This window comes from Esox lucius, chromosome 2 (assembly GCF_011004845.1).
Source record: "Esox lucius isolate fEsoLuc1 chromosome 2, fEsoLuc1.pri, whole genome shotgun sequence".
Lineage (NCBI taxonomy): Eukaryota > Metazoa > Chordata > Actinopteri > Esociformes > Esocidae > Esox > Esox lucius.
The window spans coordinates 23,724,981-23,750,919 of record NC_047570.1 but is presented as its reverse complement, the minus strand read 5'-3'; the positions used below and the strand labels follow the sequence as shown (position 1 = coordinate 23,750,919).

Below are 25,939 nucleotides of genomic sequence, written 5' to 3'. Positions count from 1 at the left end.
TGGGTTTGTGGATTGAAGTCTTCGTCATGCAACATGTTGTGTGAATATCTTTTGCAAAATGTATTGTTTGGGTGAACTCCTATTTCCATCTATTCTACTCCACAGGATAGCAAAACTAAAACATGGCCACCGAAGGCCCCATGGCAGCACTCTGCTCACACCCAACACAACACCATGCCCAATCCAAGTTCTTCCTTGTACCAGATGAACATCCCCTCCAGCCAATGGAGCGACTCAATGCAGATGTTGCAGTCTCCAGTATGGTCCACTGCCAGCGACTGCTCTCCCTCTACCGGGATCTCCTCTGGCTTCTCTCCCTACACCCAGCAACAACAACAGCAGCAGCACAAACCCATCAGCAAGGGCTTTAAATCCTTTCCCATTAAACATGAGCACAGGCCTTCCTACCTTCACCAATACTGATACAGACCAAACAAAAGAGTCTGTTGGAAGGATAGAATACCTGTAGCTTTGTTACTGAAGCAAGTACAGCTGAGACCATTAGTAACATCAGTTACCGTTAGTAATGTTGCCCTTTTGGAATAACCAGTCAATTGAAAACAAGTCTCTCTAAATGTGTATTTTAAGGCAACATTGCATTGTTCACACTGGCCTAACATTTTGTATGTATTTTTCCATTTTCAAAGCCCCAAATTTAAAAAGGTTTTCAACTGCCATGTAAAAGCTGTGAGCAATGCATGTGTCATGCTGGCAGCAGTTAGTCCAGTGGTTGCGTCTCTCCCTGTGACAGTTTGTGCGCTGACTGTGTTTCCTCAGACAAGAGCTTGAGACGTGCGCCCATCATCCACTGCTTCTGCAGCAGTCAATGTGTTACAGAGAGGACTTTAAGGTGCAGGGGAGGGCTTTAAACGAGACACTCCGGTTTCCTCTTATAATTATACTGTGTCTACATAGCTGTAACTGCCAAATCTCATGTAAGATGACGACTCGGACTACAGCTAATAACTTCTGTTCCATTGCTTGTAAATTAAAAAATAAATATAAATAATAATTTACTTCTTTTTATTAAGAGGCTTTGAGCAGGCTCAGCATCACTATAATAATTGCAGAGGTGTAATTTGAAAGAAATACACTACTTTTTCAACAACTGACAGAGTAAAAAAAATATATAATAAAAAGCAGCAACTATGTGCCATGTTGGTATTAATAGCACTTCCAGAATATTATTTTCCAACCAAAGTGTTGTTCAGAAGGTGAATGGTGCTGAAGAGATAAATGAGGAGTATGACATTATTGTATCAATCAATAATAAAGAGCCCTAGTCTGTTAGGGGATTAATTTCCTTTTCTTTCCCTAATTGGCAGAATTACACTAACTCCTACACCTATCGTTTGTTTCTTTAAAATACAATATTTTCGTGTACAAAGATTGACAGTATTAATCTTATTTTTGTATTTTCTTACGTTATACCCATTGCTATATGTTAGTATAATATAGGCATATAAAACATTTTTTCCCATGATGTGAAAAGCACATTTCTTTCTTTACTACAGAGTTTACCTACACCATATACCGTATATCTAAAGGTTACCAAATATGCCATTATAAACACTAAAACATTGTGTGAGTAGGGTATTTTTGAGCCCATGTTTCTTCAGTTTCTATGGCTATGGGCTGTGTTTAAATGCCCAGAATGTTAACTTTGTGATGTTTGCTGATGCCAATGTTGCCTGTATTTATGACATGACACCATGTTTTCTGAAAACTAACATACTTACCATGTTTACAGAATCGTTTGCTGTATATACATATAAATATATATCTTTTTATAGTTCTGTGCTTTGCACAATCAAAACATTGGGTGTGTTGCTTTGTCTGTGTTATTTTCCAAACTGTTGCAGCCTTTTTTAAAGACATCTTAAAAGACCTTGGACTGTAACTGTTTGCATTTTTTGTCAAAATGGTTTACTAGTGGCTTCGACAGAAAAAGAAAATGTTACCCTGACAGAATATAAGGGGGCTGCTTGGCTTACGTTGCTTATTGTTCTTTTGAGCTGGCAACTGAATCTTTCCAAGTGTACCAGCAATGCAAAAAAAAAATATAATAAAAATTACTAGCTAGCAATTAAATGTGTTTTATTTTCTGTGACATGAATTTATCACCCATACTTATATGCAATTCTTTTTTCATAGGAGTGCATGGCAGGCTCAGTGGGCTACATCCAGTTTTCTAGCTTCCTCTAGTGGCATGTTTGGTTAAGCAGAATTGAAGACAAGTTGGCCTTGGGCTAAGCATAGACATTCACTGAAACTCTTCCAGGACTAATAATTTGTATTGTCCCAGGACACCATAAATAGTTACATGGGTAATTGCCATTTTGCCTGACCATAATTAAAGGTATTTCTTCATGAAGTAGTTATCAAAGTCATCGCTATAAGGAAGTAAATAACACCTGCCTGTTTTAGCTACACCCAACTAGTACTGGGTCACACTATGTTGGTTTTGGTAACAAAATGTAACCAACCAGAACTTTCCAGAAATATCATGAATATATATATTTTTGGAAATACATGATAAAGCCACAAGCATATGGAATGGGAATTCCAGTGACACAGTCAGGGTTGTAATGGTGCTGCTAGTGCAAGACAACACAGGAACAGAATACAAAGTTGAAATACAGTAGGCAGGCAGTATTTGAGATGATGGGATATGAGCAGTAAGTATTCCCTATTCATTAATTTACAGCAATGATCTGTTGAAGTACACAATTACTTCCAGCACACGGTTCCAGAACATGCATCTATCTAGAGAGATGGGCAGAGTTTGGGCACTTACATATTGCACCATCCGTAACCCTTTACATGTACAGATGGAATAAAGCTCTACATGCTCACATTACAACAGTTGAAGGTAAGAGATGAAAAATCCCAATTAGAAAAATAGCTAACTTTATTTTGTAATCAGAAATACTCAAATGTATACATTTTGATGAAGTTATTGGCCATTTTGTGTGAAGCCTTTATGTCCATTCTGGGCTGTCAATGTTGATGCCTCTCCAGTGGGGACCTGGAAAGAAGAATACTGAGTTAACGTGCAAACAACTAATGCAATTACTGAAGTTTGCCTTGTTACTTGACCCTTATATACCTGGTGCTTACATACACTTGTTGTCCTGATCTTGTACACATTGATTGTGGCCTCATCTTAACAACTGTAGATTACTTTAAAAACACTGATCAGATCTCATTAATGTAAGTGGAAGATCAAGAATATGCCCCCTAAAAAGCATCTCAGAAAAGGTCCTAGGAATCCTGTTAAAGACTGTTCTAGGACTAAAGAGTGTATGAAATGTGTTTTCATTAATGAAAACAGGAGGCATGTACTATGTTGTTCTATGATGGTTCCACACAATGTTGCTTCTTGTTAAAAAAACATTTGTAATTGCATGAGTTACTGCTGCATGAATGTCTAGATTATTTAAGTTATCTAAACAACTAGTACTTGTTTCTATCAATACTGCTGCTGAGACGCAAACAGAGCATAGCAGAAGTGTTAAGGACAGCTCATGGAGTTTTCTAAATAACTGTCAGCTAGGTAAAATTCTGACTAAACAGACATCATGTTTAGCTTTTATTTGTATTAATGAGAGTAGGAGTAAAAAAGCTATACAAATTGTCAATTCTGAGACGCTTTGTGGATAAAAGACATCGAAGTAAATTATGCATGTACCAATACCAGGTATGAACGGGGCAACTGAATGAGGAACACATACATTGGTGGTTGGAGCCAAGTTTGGGCTGGCATCGGCAATGGTTCCCAGGTAAACAATATTCCGGTGCAGGATCTGTTGATATCTGGGAAGAAAACAATTGAATTAGCATTTTGTTAATTAAAACATGACATGCCTGACTCTGGCAGGAAGCCCTCAGCAGGATTTACATCCAGCCTTCCCATAATATGTAAATCATTATTTCCACTGGTGTAATCCCACTATGGATTTAAGAGTTGGAAGAACATTCCCATTTTATGACCAATCAAAAAGAAGAATCCTACCACCCCCCTCCTTTTCCACCAAGTTTCCAGCCTTGAAAACACTTTTCTGTAGTTAACACTGGTTCTGCTAGACAATAAGGAGTGTGACCTACTGTACCAGAATATGTCCCATAGTAACACTGTTTGACAAATATTTCTCAACAAAATGAATATACCGCCCCTCTAAGGGAAACACTGCTGTCACAATAAATGTTTTGATTCATTTGAACTTACTGTACACATTCCACTGCTCTTCCTTTTTGCATGTACTCCATTATGCATCTTACCAGCTGGTCATTTTCATCCAGCAACTAAAATTTTGAAAATATAAAAAACAAATTGTTAAAGCAGATGTTTAGCTACAGACACTACATGTAATCCCAAGAAAACTGAAAAATCCTGACTTGTGGTATTTTACTCCGAACACCGATCAAATTGGATGAGGGACAATGTAACAACATCTTTCAGTTTGTTCACATGGGGTTTACAGGAAATGTCTCTGGCCCTTCTATGCATTTCTTTGAAAAATATTGGGTGAATGATGAGTCTTAGCAATGTGAACCAGCCTTTATTAAATTATGTTGATTGGCATATGCAGATACCTAAAACGTCAATTAACACAGGTGCTTGCAAAATTGTATAGAAAAATGCCAAGCTGCTTCTTAGATCAGTGGTCAGAGCAACATCCTGCATCAAAAGGTTGTGAGTTTACAGCCACATCGAGGCCATGGTTCAGTGTTAAATATGGCCACTCATTCAATAAAACTAGAATAGAAACCAGGCAAGTTCAGCCGGCCCGCAATTAAATGATATTTGCCCCCACTGGATTCGACCTCGGCTCTCCCACGTGAGCGTCTGTGTCTTTAAACCACCGTGCTATTCGTTAGCCCAGTTTCGGTATAGCAGCTCGACATCAGATCAATTTGTCACGCATTAACATCACACCAAGTTTGACTATTTCGCTTTATATTTAACAGCTTATTATCCAGTAATAGGCTTACTAGTATCTAACTTACTACTCGCACTTAACCTAGCAAAATCACAAAAACTTTCGTTTTTCTTTCATTCGTTAATTACATTGATACAGTAACTATCAATATAGGTGACAATAACTGACTTTTTCGTCAAGTGAAAAGACGAGAGAATCGTGGAAAACCTTACTCTTTCACTGCCCACGGGTTTTCATCTAGCCTATATTACCCAAAAAAAATCATGCAGGGATGCGTACTTCGAAAATCCACCAGAAATAAGCGCAACATAGCCTGCGTAGCTACTGAAGGTTGTAGCCAGCGAAGATTGTGTCTATCCGCAACAAATCCTAAAGCATAAGTTGCTTTGACTGTGACGACATTCGAAGGCGAGACCTATTGGGTTCAGGTCCGAGTCTCCAAACACGCGGTTTAACAAGGGGTCAGTCAGTCACTCAGTAAGAGACATTAGCGCTTCTGGGCGGGCTCCGCTTATGCGGTCTGTCAAAAACATTGTATTTTACCTATAAACAACTGTTAAATGCATATTCCCAGGAATCTGATTGTCTGGTGGTATTAGGTTGCTATAGAGCAATGGTTCTTACTCTTTTTACACTGCATACCACCCAGAAAATAAAATTTTCTATGGGGGTACACTGCGTAGTTTGAGAACCAGTACTTTAGATAATTCATCATTGCGATCGAATGCGGTGTTATTATACTATGCTATTTAGCTATACAATTCGATTCGGTAATGTAGCGCATTGTGACAAAACTAAATTGTGTCTTGGTGTTGAGAAACTTTTTTTTTTCGTTTTTAATTACTCTGTCCAACATCCTAGCGGTATTTTGTGTGTGTTTGTTCTGGGGTCATGTGAAAACATTTGCTAATGTTATAGAGCTGGGTTCATTATTTCTGACATTTCGAGTTTGACCAGCTGCACAGCTAAATAATTAAGATATTAACCATAACAAACATTAAGTGTTTACTCTAAATAGTTATGAGACGCTAGTCTAGGTTTCTCTCTAGTCCAGAGGTGTCAAACCGGCTCCATGGAGGGCCGACTGTCTGCAGGCTTTCACTTTCACCTTGTACTTTATTGATTAATTAGACCACTAATTGGTTTGTTTTTATCGTCACCTGGTCGTTTAGGCTTGAACTGGGAACCAATTTGTGTAATATACTGTACAAGTGATTTCTCAAGTTAATATTTGACCCAAACAAGCAAAGCAACCACAACCGAGAAACGTAACGCATGATAACTATTGGGGAACAATTGCGAGTACTCAGTCTGAGCATCAACGTCCTGGGGTTGCGTATACATGTAATGAATGTGAGCAGGTCCAAGTCGTATATTTTATGTCCGGTTTTACGTTCTTGCAGGAATACAGTACTAAAACAAAACAATTTATCGTTGTATCAAGTTGGACAAATGCTAACGTTACATTGCGGTGCTAGATAACATAACCACCATGTTTGCTAATACTACTAGTATTACTAGCATGCTACTTACTCTTTGAATGGTTTCTTGGTTGATCTGAGCTTTTCCTCTTAGCTTTTTCGGTACGAAGGCAACAGACATTTGGATTTCACACTGGTAGCTAATTAGAGTGACTGCTCAATAAGATAAAATAGTGGTGACTGACTGCTCTTCGGAACACTTTGCACCATAAACCATTATTGAACTGTTGTCGCGCTAACAATGACGTTCAAGAACCTAGCCATAACAACCGTAAACGCATTCTCATCGTCTACAAGTTTCGCCTTCAAAATAAAATGCCAATCTTTAGGTTAAAGGGGTAGAATCCTCCCTCTAACATTTACAAAAGTAAATAGAAATTGAAATACAGTGCAAAATAGTGAGCCAAACCCTTAATGTGGCTAGCTATTTAAAGACCTATAAAAAGAGAGAGGACGCCAATACTTGATGAAATTCTTGACAGTTTTATTCCTTGAGTGGCACTGACTAGGCTGATACTGCTTTTCAAGTGACTACAATATTTAGGTTAAGCTATACATTTACTTTAATATGTTACTCAGTAATTTGTTTTATTTTTCAACTTATAATTATAAAGTATTATTGTATAACAACATTGCTTGGCATATTCGTTCCAAAATGTGTGATGTTTCAAATGTATTTTTAGACATATATAAAAATTGTGTTAAGTTACCTTATTGACTTTTATTTTGAAGGTGAAACTGGAAGACGCTATGGAATTCGCTGTTGTGGTTTATAGCTAGCTTCTTAAAGGCATGATACACCAATCGCTGTGGAAGCGCCGCTCCCTTTCATTTCCAATGGATACGTAGCGTCCACAAGTGATCTGTGCAATGACATTTTCACGTTCAAGTCTCAGCCACAAATTGTATAGTAATTCTATAGGAGCATCTTGGTTTAGCAGCATGTTCGGTTAAGTTTAATACCTTGAACATAACCATCTGAAGCCTGCTTCCATCAGCAAATACTTGATCTGCTATTTTCAGTTCTTCCTTTACATGGAACTGTGTTACACAACCAAGCATGTTTACCAGAACATTTTTGTTTGGGTTTGAATTCTTCAACATCCCATGTTCAGAGGGAGATCCGGTTATTAAAGTGTGTTTTAAAAAGTATAATCCATTATAGTTTCATGACTATATGTAGAGGTTAAATTGACTACATCTGTTTTGAAATTATTCTGAAAAATCACGTTTAGAAACTAAGTGTATAGGTGTTTATTTACTAAACACTATAGTTTACAATATTCTCCCCACTAACGTATTACGACCACTCTGCAGTTCTATACACTTTTTTGGAGTGCCCTCCACAGTCATTTGTTGTTAATTTTGCTCTGAAGTGGCAGTTACATGTTGATTAGGGATTGAACATTAGTTTTCCTGGAAATGGAGGAGACACTGGAGTTATTTGGGATTGAATTTGGTTGTCCAAAAGGGAAGGGATTCCAGCAAAAGCCTAATTTAAATTGATACCTGCTTCCCAAGCCAGAATCTAGCTGCTTAGCATGACAATGCACAGATTGTCATTGACTCCACTTAGTCATTGGAAATGAATGGAAGCGGTGCTTCCACAGCACTTGTAGGCAGTGGTAGGTGTATCATGCCCTTACATTTTTTTAAATATACATACACATCTAACAAAACTACCCAGATGAAAGTGACACGTCCTACAGTACGTTATAATTCTATATCCATATTTTATATTTTAAAGTCCACAAAACACACCCATACATTTGTGTAATGATTTACTTACTGAAATGATTTACTTCCAAGACCGAAAATCAGGGTGTATATTTTTTAGGAATAGTTGCAGATCATAGTTGTATTATTAACCCTAGTGAGAACAATAGACACTTAGATAAGCTTCCTGAGTGTAAATTGGGTTGTGCAAACCCATTTTCATCAGCTGTCTGGGTGGTTACACTTTGGTCTGCAGTTGTTTGGCGTGTTGAATAAATAGCCAGATCAGATTCTCTAAAAATGCTAGATGCAGTTTATAATAGAGAATTGCTGAGTCAATTCTCTGGCCACCTCCCTGGTGGACATTCCTGCTGTCAGCATGCCAACTGCCAACTCATAACATCTGTGACATTTTGTTGTGTGGCCCTTTGTTGCCAGGTGCATCCATGTGATGGTCATGCTGTTTAAAACAGCTTCTTGAATTTCTACACCTGTCAGGTAGATGGACTACCTTAGCTAAAAACAAATCCTCACCAACAGGGATGTGAACAATAATTTTGCTAAAAATAAGATGTGCGCAACAATAAAACAATTATTTAATTCAGAGTGCGGTCTTCTCTACCTGTCCTATTATACACAAGGATTCAGCACCTGATCCCTTGAGTTTAAAAGCAAACAAAAATTGGTTAGTCAAGCATATATGCTTTCTAGAAATAATTACTTCTGAGATTTTATTTCAGCTCATGGAACACAAACTTGTCCTTCACATGTTAGTTTTTCGTCTTTGTAGTAATCACAAGACCTGGAAATTCACAAACATGCTGAGCATGAAAGGCTTTAGTAGTGGTAGTAATCATAAAACCTGGAAACTCAGAAACATGCGAAGCATGAAAGAAGGCTACTAAGTGGAGAAATGTGTAAACCAAGTAGTTGTAAAATGTAAGCGTTAAATTACTTGCTGTGGCCACATGAAGGCAACTCTGGCAATATAATAAAAGCACGACGAGGTGGCTATTGAACAATTGTTTATTTTATCTTGAGTAAAAACCTGTCTAAAGAGGGTGGCCCACTCTAAATACATCATGCGGTCAGACAAGGAGTAACAAATGTATTGAACATTTTACAGCATTTATTTGGGTAGCATGTACGGTTTGAAATCTCAAATTAGTTCTAGGCCTATTGCAACTGCCCAGGCCCCTGTAACCCTAGAACAGTCACTGTTGTGTTTTATATCAAGGCAAGGATGCCATTAATTGTCAGTCTGCCACAACAATCCTGTCCACCTGGACATGGGATGGATCATTTTTCCTTTACTAGCTGCCCCAACACTTTGTATAATTTTATCAGGTTTATTTGGACATGTTTTCAAATAGTACATCTAACACATTGTCATCATAGGTAAATTAGAAATTAGCTGTAAGTATACAGCAGTAATTTGCGACAGTGACTTTTGTACTAGTTAATAACACTTGTCATTGCCCAAATACTTTTGAACCTCACTGTATCCCTCCTTCTGGCACTCCAACATACAAGTGACATCTGAAATTCAACCCAAACCTGTGCTGACCTCAAAATCCAATTCACATCCCTTTACTCCATTAACATTTTAAGTAAAAAACAAAAACAAAAAAAACACACAAAACACCTGAATCATGCCAAGGGGCACAATAATGGACAATACTACAAACCGCTAACGCTGGACAATAGACAGTGCCCAGACTCCCCGAAGCATGGGAAGTGGAGCGAACATGGCTAGCTTCGGGCACCAATGTGGTTTATTACAAATTTGATTACAAAGAATGAATCCATAAGATTAGTAGATGGGTTTTAAGGCCTGCAGTCACTACACTTATTTTAAATCAAACATCATCCATCAAGTGATTCTTTAACTTCTTTAAACCTAATGTAATCTGGGTTGTTGGACATAAAATAAATAAACCATGAACATTACTACTGATGACTGTTGCAATTCATACAGTTCAAGACAGGCCATACTCAAGTTCTTTTTACAGGAAAAGCTTTCATGACAATCACTTCTAGAATCAGTATGTTGCCTATAAAGCCAGTGAATGACATCCACTGAAGTTTGATTAATTGAACTGACAAAAAGAAGCAACATTATTCTGTTCAGTTGTGAACATCAGATTTTTCAATTATCATGTTTCACACGTAAAACCATACAAGATCAAGCAGTCAAATAGACCACCTGTGAACACAAAGCCGTCTGCTAGAATATTTTTTAACATACATCTGTAACACTGTTTCAAAAATGTACTAAAAGTTAGTTTTAAATGCTTTTCTTGCCCAATGCTCCTAGTCCCACAGCCTACTAACACAGCAGCCTAAGCCAGTCAGCAATCATCATCATCATCATCATCATCACCACCACCACCACCACCACCACCACCGATGAGAGTATTCTTATTCCACAGTTAACAGCTGGTTAAATTATGACAATTATATAAATTATTAATCAAGCTCTAAGTAAATGGAGAAGCTAGATAGCCACTTCTAATGACTATGATTCTTCAAATTCAGTAGAAATGCCACTTTTGACTAAGTGATGACATGAAAGGAAGTGTCACCAACGCAACAAACCAAAATGTGCATCAACAATATGCACAACACAACCCATAACAGAGTGCACTCCTTGCAAACAGTGACCCGTGTTAGGCAAATAGTATTAGTGGGTTTTGGGAAGCAACATTGGTAATTTTTAGAGGCAGAGAAAACAAGCAACAGATCTGAATCACATCATTCCTATTTATACGCATTTTTAAAACCAGAAATTAAGTGGCAGATAAGGAACATCTTTGGAGCAGAAGTGATCCACTTTACATACATTCTTTCAATATTCAGTAAGACTACAGAAATTAAACGTGTGAAAAAGCATTACGATCCAGTGTTTTCTGGATGTCTGACCTACTCTGTATCTTGAGGCTTTTGATAAAGGTTGAATTGATTAACTTCACTTGAAACAGGATCTCCACAGCATCCAAAAATCAAAATGAGCCTATGACGTAAACCACAACTTGATGTACCTAAAGAACACAAAGGAGTTTGACTAAAATAACTTGGCAATATACACCAGAACATCAAAATATAGAATACATGGCTACAAAGATATGTAGACTAGGGGACAATATATATACATATACACACACACACAGAACCAGTCAAAGGTTGGGACACCTGCTCATTGCAGGGTATTTCTTCTTCATGATTATACGGTTTTCCAGATTGTATAATAGTGAAGACATCAACACTCTGAAATAACACATGGAATTATTCAGTAACAATGTGTTTTAAACATATATAATGCAATTCTTCAAAGTAGCAACCTTTGGTTTGTTAACAGCTTTTGCGGCCTCTTTGCATTGTCTCAACCAGCTTCATGAAAAAGTCACATGGAATGCATTTCAGTTAACAGGATTGCCTTATTAAAAGTACTTTTGTGGAACTATATCTTAATGCATTGCATGGTGGATATAAGGAGGGTGACAAGGTACGACTGGTATAGAGAAGACCATCATTATGTCTGTGCTGCAGTGGCCCATTATAATGGCAAGAACAGCTCAAATACAGAAACAATAGTCCATTATTACTTAAAGAAATTAAGGTCAGTCCATGCAGAAGATTTCCAGAAAGTTTCTTAAAGTGCAGTCACATAACCATCAAGCGCTATGATGAAACCGGCTGTCATGAGGACATTACTAAACCACACCGACATTAAGAGTAAGAGACTCACTTGGGCCAAGAAACAAGAGAAATGCACATTAGACTGGTGGAAATGAGCCCTTTGGTCTGATGAGTCCAAATGTGAAGTTTTTGGTTTCAACTGCTGTGAGACAGAGTCAGTGAATGAATGATCTCTGCATGTGTGGTTCCCACAATGAAGCATGGAGGAAGTGTGATGTTGTGGGGGTGCTTTGCTGGTGACACTGACTTATTTAAAATTAAAGGCACTCAACAAGCATGGCTACCCTAGCATTCTGCAGTACGCCATTCAATCTGGTTAACGCTGGGTAGGATTATCATTTGTTTTTTAACAGGATAACTCAAATCACACCTCCAGGCAGCGTGAGGGCAATTTGACCAAGGAGAGGGATGGTTGTGCATCACCCAACCTCAACCTAATTGAGATGGTTTGGGATGACTTGGACCGCAGAGAAAAAAGTGCTCAACATAATTGGGAACTCTTTCAAGACTGTTGGAAAAGCATTCCAGGTGACAACATCATTATGATTGAGAGAGTGTGCAAAGCTGTCATCAATGCAAAGAGTGGATACTTTGAAGAATCAAAAATATATTGTATTTTGATCTGTTCAACCCTTTTCTGTTTAGCAGATGATTCCATGCGTTATTTCATAGTTACGATGGCCTCACTATTATTCTACAGTGTGGAAAATATTATGAATAAATACCTTTGAATGTGTAGGCGTTTACAAACATTTGACTGGTATGGTGTATATAGATGTATATATATATAAAAAAAAAAGAACAACCAGGTATGTAAATGATTTTGGTGCTCCCTAAGGTACATTACAGGATATATCCCAAAAAATAAAGCTATTTTCAGTGATCTTATCACAGTATCAGCGGGCTTCTGCATACATCTTTACACAACAGAACATTATCAAATACAGTTTTAGAAAGAAATTAAATCAAATAGATGAAAAAAATACTGAATAATTCCACTGAAGTACTGTATTTACACAGGTTCTTGTCCCTCTGACTACTGTAAAATATCAAACACTTGAATTTTCAAAAACATTCTGTAGTAGTATTTTTGAAAAAAAAAAAATTGAAAAAAAAAGAAATGGGTAAAGAAGCTGCATTTACACCCTTTGAAATCAATCAGTCTACCCCAGTGCTGGTGACAATTTTTACAGATTAAATCTTCATTCTTTTTTGCACGAAGTAAAGACCAAAACTAATTTTCTGGGTCATGAAGAACTACAATTCTTCGGGATCCTTCCCTCTGGTACACTATGCAGCCACTTTGTTATCCTTCTGGAAGAAAGCAAAATATGTTAAGACTCCTGTACACGGATCATGCATTTCATAGACTTGCATTATATTAGGCTATGAGTTACTTTACATGTCCAAAGTGTTTTGTTCTTTAAGTTTGGAATAACATAAATAGCTGAACATTTTACATGTGTTGTAACATTGTCCCCCAGCTATTGAACATACTGTAACAACATAAGCCTGGGACATTAACTATTCTAAGTTGGCTTTTATGGGAGCAATGCATGACAACTGCAAAATGCTTTCGCTGGCAGCTTCTTGCCATGAATCTCAGTGTGTTACAGAAATTACAAGTGCTTGAAAAAGCAGTTGCTTGATAATGTTGACAAACACTGGCCCATCATCTCTCCAAGCCTTAACCAGCAACTTGATATGCAACAGTCTCACAACTTTCTAACTGATTAATGGGGGCCAAGTTCAACACAATGTTCCACTTTGCATTTGAGGAGATGTGTCTGGGAATCAGATTAAAGAAATAGCACAGAGTAATTTACCCTGTATTCATATTCAGCAAACTCCCGGCCACCTCTGCTGCTGCCTCGGAATCCACCCCTAAAGCCAGGTGGGGCTCCATGGGGAGGTCCAAAGGAACCTCGGCTCATGGAACGTCCTCGCCCCCCACGGAATCCCACGCCACCACGACCTCCTCTGAAACCACCGCGTCCTCGGTTGTGCCTCAGTGGGATGCCAAAGGTCTCAGAATTCATTCTTCTCTCCTCAGCCCACGTCTGCCTCCTTGGGAATCCTAAACTTCCAGATCGCTCAGCAGCTTTCCTGTAAAGATAAAACAAGATTGTTAATACCAAAGCATAACCTAATCTAATTGAAATGCTTTCAGATTACCTTGTATCATCAGAAGAAATGTTGTCAAAGAAGGACTTCGTCTTGTCATAGTAAACATTGACCACCACTGGTTCCTCTTCCTCAGCACTGACTTCACTGCCCTGGGTCTCAACTCCACAATCTGCTTTCTCATCTCCGTTAAGAGTCTTCTCTTGTTTCTCAGGCTTATCATCTATGAGACAATTAAATGGTGTTTAAAACAGTTTAAATGGCCCAGTGAATGTCAATTTGAATTTCACATCCTGAAGCGGGAAGTACATGGCCAGACACCCCTCAAATCTCACACAATTGAGTTCCTTAAGGACTGGTCAAATATTTGTTATATTTTGTTAAAAAATATAATTTTTAAATAAGAAGAACATATTTTTCACTTTGACATGCACATTATTAAGAAGTGGCAAAAACTCCAAATTAACATTAAAACAAAAAGTGGAAATGTCCAAGGGGTGAATAATTTTGAGACCTATGTGAAGTTGGCCCCATACCCAATGCAAAACGTTGGCAAAATAGGCTTAATCCTTTGTGCTCCATTTGTGCCATTAAAAGTAGTTTGAGCTGCTGTCAGTTTTTAGTTATTAAATAAACTTGTACAGGTCACTCAGCCCCCCAACATGCTCCAAAATCACCCAAAATAGACTCAATCATTTGTGCCGGTAACAGTTTTGTAGGTTTTTGGTACATAACCTACATTACTTCTGGATAATTCATTGGCTTTACTCTTTCTTTCCACTATAGCTCTGTCATTACAACTGCAACTGTATCGGTTAGACAGATGCAAAAAAAAACTTTTACGAGCACTAACAGAGCACAAACGAGTGTGCCTATTTTGCGTCAATTTGGAGCGGTTTGGGGGCGATGTCCCCACCTATAATTAAATGCCTAATTTTAAAAATCCAAACCAGCACGAAACAAAACCTAACAGTCCAAACAAACAAGACTATTTAGGGGGAATTTTGAGCATGTTGGGGGGCAGAATGACCTATAATCTATGCATTAATATTGAAAAAAAATTATAGAAGCACAAACAAATTGTAACTGCAAAAACAGAGCACAAACAATTGAACCTATTTTGCCGAAGTTTTGAGTTGACTGGGGGCCAACATCATGCAGGTTTTTGAGAACTACTGTATATTTCAAGTTCTGTCTACAACAGACTTGCTAACCAATACCAACTCCCAAATCAGTGGAGTAGCTAAGGCATTCACCAAAGCCCATCACCCAATGCTACTGCTCTTGAAAAAGTAGGAGAGCTTTTTAAAAAAATAAAATAGTTGCCACACTTTTGGAAACATGTCTTGCATTTAAAGGACTTTCAAGAAATCAATAACAGAGAATAAGTAATGAAAGGACTTTGTAATACTGCTATAGTTGACAATAAGCCCCTTCTTGGCCGAACATGCACAGTCCGTTAATTTGCATTACGACCAATAATACCTTTCAGTTTGAGTTTGTTCTGGAATTCTTTATCAATCTCCTCCTTGTTAAACTGGGCATTGGCAGTCTCAAAGTCAAAGTCTTGATCAAACTTCATTGGGCCGTCCCTGTGTGGGTTGAAGCGGCCTCTGCCCCGATGACCCCCTCCACGACCCCGTCTCTGAGGGGGAGGACCACCGGCTGGAAAGAAAGGATGTCGGGTCACAAAGCAGCCATGGATGTAAAGTACTACTTCCTGAAGCTCAGTTTAGAAGTTGCAGAAAAACTTGTGTAGAGGATCTCCAGATAATCAAACTTTTCATATATTTTCTATTTTAATAAAATGTTTTATATTATTTGTCACCAAATGAAAAGATGAGTTTGAGCAAGTGCCCACACCACATTATAACCAATACAGTATCTACTTATCTTACTGTCCTGTAACAACATGCTAGATGTCAAGCAAAGATAACCCCTTTTTTCCAATACATTTGGTCTTATTTGACTGTTAAATTAAATGTATTGTAATACACTGATCATTTATTAGGCAATATCACTTTTCAGGTGGGCTTAAAGGGTACACTTGCGTAAAAATGACTTCCCAGAGCAAAGTATAAATGAAAAACACTTAATCAATATAAATATTTCCTTTGAAAAGTAATTAATCAAGTATGCAGGGATTTTCCTGCATATAAAACTGAAAGGCGGCCGCCTTCCAAAAATCTCGCACTACCTCTGTGTCCGCATGGTGAAACATAATTTTGCGCTGATATGCTAAATAGCCTATCAGCAATATACTGCAGTGCATGTGACCGTAGGAGGAAACTTTTCATATTGGCAGTGTTGCCGCATGGATAGGTTTCCCCCAAAATTGGGCTATTTGTAATGGGCTTGGACAGTGCGCAAATTTCACAGTTAACTGTCAATGATTTGGCAACCTTGCATACGGGACTTTACTGGTCCTGACGTCGGAGATGAGAAACGTCGGAAATACAAGTGGAACCCAGTTTTATTTAACACCCAAACATGTCAAAATATTTTTTTTAATTCACACCTTAAAATAAATGAACTTGAAGATGCTGGTGCAAGTGCAAGCAGCATGGCCAAGTAGCCTACAGCTGAAGGAAGTCGAGAGAAGGGGATAAATGATGTGCCGTGAAGGCAAGGATGGGGGAGGAAAACAATGCAACAAAGCTGTAATATACAGGCCTACAGCTCTGATGCATTTTTAATGCATTAAGTTAAATTAACAAGAACATAGCATAACGGAAACAGACAATGACATTGACTGTGATTAATTATAAAGCTTGAGTGATTTAATTTCCTTTTTTATATATGTGATTCCTATATCTTCAAATAAACAGTTTTGATGCTCAATGGCTAAATGTTTTCGGGTGGCTCAGACATAAGGAATGATATGCTCTGTGTACTAGAAACATTGTGGCGCTAATGTGTTTAGGGGCTTAGGAAAATAGCCAAGCAGAAACTATAGGCTGGATGCACTTAAATACAATAAAATGTCCACTAGTCCTGGACAAAAAAAACACGAGGGTAAAATCAAACACACAAACACTCACCGAAAGGATTTTTAGGAACACCTGTTCAATTTCTCATTAATGCAATTATCTAATCAACCAATCACATGGCAGTTGCTTCAATGCATTTAGGGGTGTGGTCCTGGTCAAGACAATCTCCTGAACTCCAAACTGAATGTCAGAATGGGAAAGAAAGGTGATTTAAGCAATTTTGAGCGTGGCATGGTTGTTGGTGCCAGACGGGCTGGTCTGAGTATTTCACAATCTGCTCAGTTACTGGGATTTTCACGCACAACCATTTCTAGGGTTTACAAAGAATGGTGTGAAAAGGGAAAAACATCCAGTATGTGGCAGTCCTGTGGGTGAAAATGCCTTGTTGATGCTAGAGGTCAGAGGAGAATGGGCCGACTGATTGAAGCTGATAGAAGAGCAACTTTGACTGAAATAACCACTCGTTACAACCGAGGTATGCAGCAAAGCATTTGTGAAGCCACAACACGCACAACCTTGAGGCGGATGGGCTACAACAGCAGAAGACCAAATAGGAAAAAGAGGCTACAATTTGCACGAGCTCACCAAAATTGGACAGTTGAAGACTGGAACAATGTTGCCTGGCCTGATGAGTCTCGATTTCTGTTGAGACATTCAGATGGTAGAGTCAGAATTTGGCGTAAACAGAATGAGAACATGGATCCATCATGCCTTGTTACCACTGTGCAGGCTGGTGGTGGTGGTGTAATGGTGTGGGGGATGTTTTCTTGGCACACTTTAGGCCCCTTAGTGCCAATTGGGCATCGTTTAAATGCCACGACCTACCTGAGCATTGTTTCTGACCATGTCCATCCCTTTTTGACCACCATGTACCCATCCTCTGATGGCTACTTCCAGCAGGATAATGCACCATGTCACAAAGCTCGAATCATTTCAAATTGGTTTCTTGAACATGACAATGAGTTCACTGTACTGAAATGGCCCCCACAGTCACCAGATCTCAACCCAATAGAGCATCTTTGGGATGTGGTGGAACGGGAGCTTCGTGCCCTGGATGTGCATCCCACAAATCTCCATCAACTGCAAGATGCTATCCTATCAATATGGGCCAACATTTCTAAAGAATGCTTTCAGCACCTTGTTAAATAATGCCATGTAGAATTAAGGCAGTTCAAAAGGCGAAAGGGGGTCAAACACAGTATTAGTATGGTGTTCCTAATAATCCTTTAGGTGTATATATATATATAAAAACAACAAATGTAACATTGATATGTAAACAATAGATGTATTGCCCGTTTTTGGTTGCTATTGAATTAGGGAGGACATTGTAAAGTGTATTAGCCACTCAAGTGGACATGGACAACAGGGCAGATAAAACACTAATCGTTTAATTTTTCAAGTGGCCAGATATTCTAAAGTATACCACAGAGGGGAGTCCGGTGAGCGTGGGGAAGCAGGGGTTAGGGTACCACCTTTGACAAATTTTCAGCCAGGAAAAACCCTGGTATGGGAACACTTCAAAGTGAAGTAAAAAGACAGTTTGCTACAAAATATACATGGCTAATTGCCAACACAGACAACTACACACGAAGAGAACACGATTTGGAGCCATTTTGGAGAGGAAGAAGGTTCTGCAAGATAAGCAAAATCTAAAAGGAGTTTGCCATTGTTTGCTCTTTAAAGAGGTCAGTGCAGTTAAGCTTAATGGGTATTTGTTTACAGCCAAGCAGCGCATGTTAGCAAGCATTCGCTGTTAATGCTGGATCATGGCATCAGCATTAAAGTTGACAAATACCATGTTTTTATAAAACCTGAATATCACTGTTAAACTACCTATGGAGATGGGCTTATTTGGAACACCCATGGGCTAAATTGGTACACTTAGTTCATGTTTTATATGGACTCTACAACTACTATTTACTAACTAACTTGAATTGCTATGGGCAAGCTCTGGCACAGGTCTTCAAAAAGGCTTTAACTGTACACTGGTAGTTTCATTAGAAGCAACTCACCAACTTGTCGGTTATTCCGACTGTCAACACCACCTTGCTCAGAATCTTGTCTGGGAATTTTCTGAACTTCTGGGCCTAAAACGAAAAGTAAAAAAGCAAAACTGTCCATTATTTTCTTCAATTAGTCTACTACGTACAAATGTTTCCTAAATTAAAAACACATCCGGTTTATCAAAACAGGTGAAGTGTAGGAGTCTGCGACAGCGGTGTATTGAGGTGCAGGCCATGCCTGGCCACAACCCACCCCCTCCTCCGGTAACCTCACCCCTCCTCTGTTCTAGGACATCTGTAGGCTTCTGGTTGCTCTGGGTAGTGATGGGCCTGGCTGGCGGGCCAGCTGAGCTCCTTTGTCCCACTGGTGCAGAGCCAGCATGGGCAGAGGGGGGGGCAGTCTGTACTGCCTGATCCAGAGAGGGGCTCTTTCTCAAAGGGTCCAGCTGGGGACTGGTATGACCTAAAGGATAAGGCAGATGTGTAACTAAAATAATAAGGCTGGGTAAACGTTTATCGACAATGCTTAACAGCCATTGAAAATGACACTAATGTCAAATACAATGTTTTACTACATTTGAACAGGAGCGTGCAGCACAATGAGCACCAATCAGGGTAACATGCCAAACGATCCACTCCCTTATTACCCTATTTGCTATATGTATCATGTTAAAAAATATATATAATATATGGTAGTTGGACTATTTGCCTAATGCAGGGTTTAACTGATTTTGAAAAGCACTTACTGCCAAACAAACCCTGGAATTAACCATATGTTTCAGAACACACCATGATAGTTTAAACTTCATGTTGAAGAGCTTATTACAAACCTTGAATAATGCATTATAATTAGCAAATTATGTTTTGCCTATAAACTAACAAAAGATAAAACAATTAGGCCCCATTCTTTATAATGCTTCAAAATAAATCTGGCATTTTCTGCAACTGGCTTTGTTCTAGACTACTGGCACACCTTTATCTTTCAGTCTGAAACAGAAGAACTGCCAAACCAGAAAAAGAACCAGGCAAGCCTAGTTCAGCTTGTCCGCGATTAGAAAGGATGAATGTTGTTGTCCCTGGCTGGTTACGATACATGCATTTCTATGTGGCAAACTGTCTTTAACAATTACACTACTTAAACAGCAGGAATGCAACTTTTATTTCAGCCATTACATTTTTGCTGAAATAACGTGGACTATAATAATTTTATTTTAGGTGTACTATAAAGTAGCTTCTGAAAGTTGTGGCCAGCAAAGTTTTTGTCTACCCTGAACAAATACTAATGCATAATTTGCTCTGACTGCCCCGAGGCTCGAACACTGGTCCCCTGCCTGAGAGTCTGCCTCTCTAACCACTACGCTATTTAACAAGGGGTAGTCAGTCACTCACTTAGTCATTAAGAGACTGCTCCGCTTAAGCTGTGTGGCTAAAAGCACACTCCTTCCCACCAAGGAAAACAGTGTCTTTCTCTATTTTATCATTTAGCATAATAGCAGTATATGACTGAGTGAAACAGTCAGAAATTAGCATCAAGGAAAAAGAAATGTCCCAACTAGTCTACAAATTAACAAATAAATTCTATGGTCAATAGCTTTTTAAAAAGATAAAATGTATGTCTGATTATTATATGTATATGCGAATTGAATAGAATGCTCCGTTTAAGCTACCAAGACCTGCCCATAATGCAAGACAGATAAGTCCTACTCCTGTTTAATTATTTGTTTTAAATGTTTTAGAATGAGTAGGCTGTATAATGTCTGATGTAAAGATAACTTCTTAAAGCTGTAAAAAGTAACTAATTTGTTAATAATACATTGCGTTATTCCACCAATTGACCCGTGTATACAACGCTCACGCCTCTTCAATATCGGCGAGGTTTGGACAAGCTGTGTAAATCCTGTGTAAATCCTGTGTAAATCCAGACATCTCTCAGGCCTACACAACAAATGCAGCCTTCTACTATTATCACATGCAAAACACATCACAGAACCAAAAATTTACTGACATTGAGAGGCAGGACAAAGCAAGAGGCCTTTACTATCACATTGACAATAAAGTATGAAATAAAATCCTCTCTAATACCTTAAGGATAATAGAATTATGTATCAAATAGATCAATTTACAGACCTCCACCAACAGCTCCAAATTGCTGGGGCACCAGGGGACTAGGGTTGAACTGGCTGTAGGGAGGACCAGGTGCCCTACTGAAGGAAGCATAGGACCCCACGGACTGGAATGATTGGGGTGGGGCATTGGTGGATCCAAGAGAAGACTGGGGAATAAAATAGACATTATTCACCTTATTACTGACATACAATGGGTCAGGCTGGTCACGAGTCTGATAAGTATACAGCCAACAGAGAAGTTTTCATTACTGAATTAGAAATGTTGATTACAATCAACTATTCAATTATTGTATTGCGACATTGGCTTTATGTTGGAAAATAACAGAAATGTTGCTTGCACACTATACAGCCCCCACACATTTATTTGGTGGAGACACCTTTCGCTGCAATAACAGTTTTAATTATTTTGGGGTAAGTAATTACCAGTTTGGCACACCATGTCTGATTTTGGTGTGTTTTGTTACATTTTGACCCAGTCCTCCAGGTAGATTGTTTCCATGCTTTCTGGTCAGTTTGACAACACTTGTTGACTGCAATTTGAAAGCGTGCCACAGATTCTCAATAGGACTGAGATCAGGACTTTGACCGTTGAAGTCCCTCTGAGGTTGCTCTGGCATGTGCTTGGGATCCTCGTCCAGCTGAAGGGTCATTTCCTCCTAACCCTCAGGTTTACAGCAGGTTCTTGTTACAGCAGTTCCGGGAACTTCCACCGCACAGGGGTAGAATACTTATGCAAGCAACATTTCAGTTGTTGATTCTTCTTACAAATATTTCCAAACATCAAACCAACTTCACCTTACAATAACTGATTTGGCATTTCAGTGTTTTAAAACATTAAAGCACCTTTTAAAATAGCATTTGCAATTTAGAAATACTGCAATTGGTCAAGGACCTGAATACTTCAAGGCTCTGTGTGCATTAAAAAAAAAAAAAAATATGGCATGATTTTTACTGACCAAAGCATTGGCAGTCCTTAACATAATAATAGCATGGGCATACATGGTAAAGAACATGAATGTCTTAAACTACTGGATTCTGATAGGGCCCAAGCAATGGCCTGTATACCTGGACAATGGCAGGGTCCTGAGGCAGGGAGCTGGTGGCTTTAGGTGGCTCACAAACAGTCAGGTCCTTGATGTCACTCCCTCTGAAGATGATGTACTCAAAGACCTCATCCCGTGGTGGAATTGGCCTGTCAGTGGGACGATCTTCCGTGCCAAAGGAGCGGACTGTTGAGGTAAATACACATGACAGAAAGTCACTATTGAGAGGAAAGTGGTACAGTGCACTCAAGTCACGATGTTCCGTACAGTCATGGTATGTCAATACAAAATGCATTCTATCAAGTTAAATATGATTTGAAAACCCCAATTAAGTTGAATTTTTTACAATTTCCAACTAAATCAGAGCAAATATTTGCAGTTTCACTACAAGAAACTGACCGGTTTCTTTGAAATAATGGCAGAGAGGAAGGAAAAGCTACGGAGGAAGGGGGAGACGTGTTTTGTGGCAAACCCAATTTTTTCCATGCGGCACCTACAACTTTTTTCCCCATAGGATTTCATAAATACTGCTTGTTGTCATGCTGTCAAACTGCAGTGTAGGCTACTACCTACTTTAGTACTAGGTAGGCACAGATTTGGCGGTTAGATGCCCTGATCACAAAATTATTTGTATAATGAGAATAAATATGTTTCATTTTAAGTTATGTGGTTAAATATGTCTTCATTCACGATAGAGGTCCTAAAATACGGGTGACAAAACACTGTACCGAACACCGTTAGTCACATGACAAGCGCTGTACGGAATATCATGACTCACCATATACCGTACAGCGTCGAGGGCCCAGTTTCTCAAATACTATTGTTCCATTTCCATGTCAATTAAGCATTTAAAGGTTCCACACTTAAAGCCCCGCATTTTGATGATTTCACATTAACTATAGTTAGGTTGGTTGTCGTCGTAGCCTTGTTTGAACGCCGCAGTTGGTGTAAATCTGTATGGAAAACCGTGAATGCACTGTACTAGGAATGTGACAATTTGTGTACCATGTATTCAACATCACTAATTCAAACGTGGGACTTATTGACAAACTCAGGAACGATAGTTATTGTGTTTATATATGCAAATGTTTTGTGCAATAATAAGTGAATGCATAATCCAGACCGCACATTTGAGTTAAGTTGGAAATTGGTAATTGCGACCTTGGGCATAGCTAGTTGTAAAATGAAAGTCCCAATTAGGAAACTCGTGTGACGAAATCTCGACTTCTACGTAGAAACTGACGTCACGCACGATTGGAATAGCAATACACGTCACATGGAATCAACTTTGATAGATATTTTAAAAACCGCAAAACAATATTTAATTTAATACTTTAATTTATTGTAATTACGTTCGTTATCTGAAGAAAAAAAAGTTGTCTAACGTTAGCATTTATGTCCGACTAGCAAGGCAGCTGTTAAGTTCGACCTAGGTTCTTGCATTACTTTAGAGTTACAAGCACATTATTACAGTAACTCTCAAAAGTCATTCTGAATCAGAAATTCTCTCTCCGGTCACTCCGACATGGCGTGAACGTGGGGTGAGATGCCAGGCAAAAAAGACAATAGGACGGGGTTGCTAACCGGTTAGCAATATCATAACAACTTACACTTTCTAGCAATAATGACTTATTCCTATAAATTCTAGATCCGAAGTTCAATCGCCTCAATAACCGCTATTAAACTAGTTACTGTAATCCCGTTAATTACAGTACAGCACCTACTATACAAAATGGGTTAAGTTCGCCTTTTGTATTGGCTTAGCTATATAACAACAACCTGGCTAGTTAGCTGCCTTTGTACTTCGCTCATACACTATAGTACAGTAAAGTTACTCACTACCTAGAAAAACTAAATGAACGAAAAAGGCCACAAACTTGATTTTCACTGAAACTAGTTAGCTAATTAACTGGAGAAATATATATTTAGTACGCCTGACAAGCACGATAAAGGCAAGCATTCGGCAATGCCAATGTTAGCTAGTTAGATGCTACTTGTGCTAGCTACGCTAACTAACTAGCGGGCATTGTAATCAATTTGACAGTGACAGACTAAATCCATGGACTCCATTATCGTTATTAGTACAGTAACACGTGAGGAGTTTAATTTGTCTGCCTAATTAACCAATGGTTAAACGTTTTACTCCTACCTTTAGCGAGAGCAACAGTCGAATTTTCTGTGTCAATGGTGTATAAAATTCCTTCATAGCGAATCTCGGCCTTGGAGATTAGGCTAATTTTACTCCCGATGTAGGGCGTCCCTCCACTCATGCTGTCTTTCTTTTTTGTTGGACTGTATGCAAAGACAAAGTTAAAGGTTAAATGTATCTGGCTACTATAAAACTACTTTATTTCGTTCTGTTTATACACTTCTAACAAAGCAAATATCTTGTTCGTTCTTCCACCAACTTGCTAGCACCACGACATGGCCGATTTCATATTGCTTGCCAATCCGCAGAGAATGGTGGGAAATAATTTCTGTAAACCAAACAACATACCGCGAGAATTAACGGGATTATGCAGAAATGTGCAGTGGCATGAACCAATGATTATATGATACGTCAATATGGGTTTCAAAGGGCAATATTTTTTTTAATGTCGTATAAATTCAGTACAGTTTTTGCCAAAATTAACCTTTGAAATACAAAATATCTACGTTTTTATATTTTTTGGTTTGCAGTTGAAAAAATAAATAAAATGAAGTTGAGTTTATTCTACCAATGAATTCTATAAGGCCATGTACAATATTTTTGGCACCTTTGGGAATTAATTGTACATTTGATACATTAGAATTAGATTTCTCCTTTTAATAAGTGATTCTCCTTTACTTTAGAATTGAACTCACCTTTGGTGAATTGCATATAGCTGCAATATGAACCCTCCAGGTGTGTGCACATGTAAGGCCCTACAAGAGAACATGCCCCTTTGCTATATAGTGCCCCTTCCAGTTGACACGTGCCCATCCAACTCCCCGACGTGCGCCATGCACACCAACAGGCGCTCGTCGTGCGTTTTGTTACGCACATCACGCACTACGACACATTGTCCATCCGTGTGAGCAGAGAACTCCGTACATTTTTTTCAGTTCAAGAACATGCATCTCGAAAGGTCTGTGCATGGCCGTTTGAACATCACTCATTCGACCACTCCGTGCCCATCTGCAGAGTTGATCGCTGTTAAAAAGAAAATCGTTTGAGGGGGTACTAAGACTACAACGGGGGCTGCAGCAACCCCAGTACCCTTACTTCCCACGGCTATGACTGTGCTCTGTCTTTTCACTCTGTGAATTCCATCGTGTTTTCTGTCATCATCATGAGAAACTTTTAAAATGCTTTGTGCATGTGCGAGTTGTCAGATCAACCTATCTAGGCTTTACTAATGTTTTAATCAAGAACCTGTCATTCTGGAACCAAAACCTCAGCAACTCCGTCATCTGTTTAAGAGAAGCCAGGTGTGTCCCGGGAATATTGCATTTATTGTGTTATTTATCTTGAAAACACAGAGAAGTATTATATGAAGAGTCTTTGCTATTACTCTTTAAGAAACATAATGTTGCGCAACGCTGCTACAGCAAAGTCAATGGTAAATTTGGATTGTAATTACCTACTTTAACCTCTTGCTAATTATTTAAATGCAAGAATTCTGGAGCGAGGCCTATGTCAACCGCCTATGTCACTTATGCCTAGGTCTGGCTCTATCCATGGCAGTGTGAAGATCATTTGATCGGGGGGGGCTGACATAGGCCGAGCGCAAGTTGATTTACAACATATCTGGTTGTCCTTGTTCCCGTCGGCAGTATGGACACGCTTCACTTG

General features: G+C 38.8%; 3 protein-coding genes across 10 annotated transcripts in view; 1 reads left to right on the top strand and 2 right to left on the bottom strand.

Annotated features, from left to right (window-relative positions):
• The window catches only part of garre1 (granule associated Rac and RHOG effector 1), a 41,441-nt gene extending 39,355 nt beyond the window's left edge, over positions 1 to 2,086 (top strand). For all 4 annotated transcript variants that reach the window (XM_010896592.3, XM_020054668.3, XM_010896593.5 and 1 more), the window contains exon 14: positions 106 to 2,086. In XM_010896592.3, the coding sequence (XP_010894894.1) occupies positions 106 to 423 (318 nt within the window). In that variant the 3' untranslated portion in view covers positions 424 to 2,086. The remainder of the gene's footprint in view (positions 1 to 105) is intronic.
• On the bottom strand, positions 2,083 to 6,661 carry ss18l2 (ss18, like 2). The gene is given in 4 exon segments (NM_001304061.1): positions 2,083 to 3,028; positions 3,735 to 3,816; positions 4,229 to 4,305; positions 6,477 to 6,661. Coding segments are annotated over 4 exon segments (300 nt in total). The 5' UTR covers positions 6,546 to 6,661; the 3' UTR covers positions 2,083 to 2,956.
• Positions 6,662 to 9,152: 2,491 nt separating this feature from the next.
• Positions 9,153 to 24,597, bottom strand: lsm14ab (LSM14A mRNA processing body assembly factor b). 5 transcript variants are annotated; one of them, XM_010896595.4, is made up of 10 exons: positions 24,275 to 24,597; positions 22,148 to 22,311; positions 21,084 to 21,228; positions 19,210 to 19,419; positions 18,966 to 19,040; positions 17,539 to 17,595; positions 15,449 to 15,628; positions 14,015 to 14,186; positions 13,666 to 13,945; positions 9,153 to 13,153 (listed from the first exon to the last, which is right to left on the bottom strand). In XM_010896595.4, the coding sequence occupies exons 1-10, from the start codon at positions 24,393 to 24,395 to the stop codon at positions 13,130 to 13,132; spliced, it is 1,428 nt and encodes a 475-aa protein (XP_010894897.1). In that variant the 5' UTR covers positions 24,396 to 24,597; the 3' UTR covers positions 9,153 to 13,129. The 5 variants fall into 5 exon arrangements, with proteins under 5 accessions (XP_010894897.1, XP_010894898.1, XP_010894899.1 ...); XM_010896596.4 differs by having other exon boundaries at positions 9,153 to 13,150; XM_010896597.4 differs by having other exon boundaries at positions 19,231 to 19,419.
• Positions 24,598 to 25,939: the final 1,342 nt, after the last annotated feature.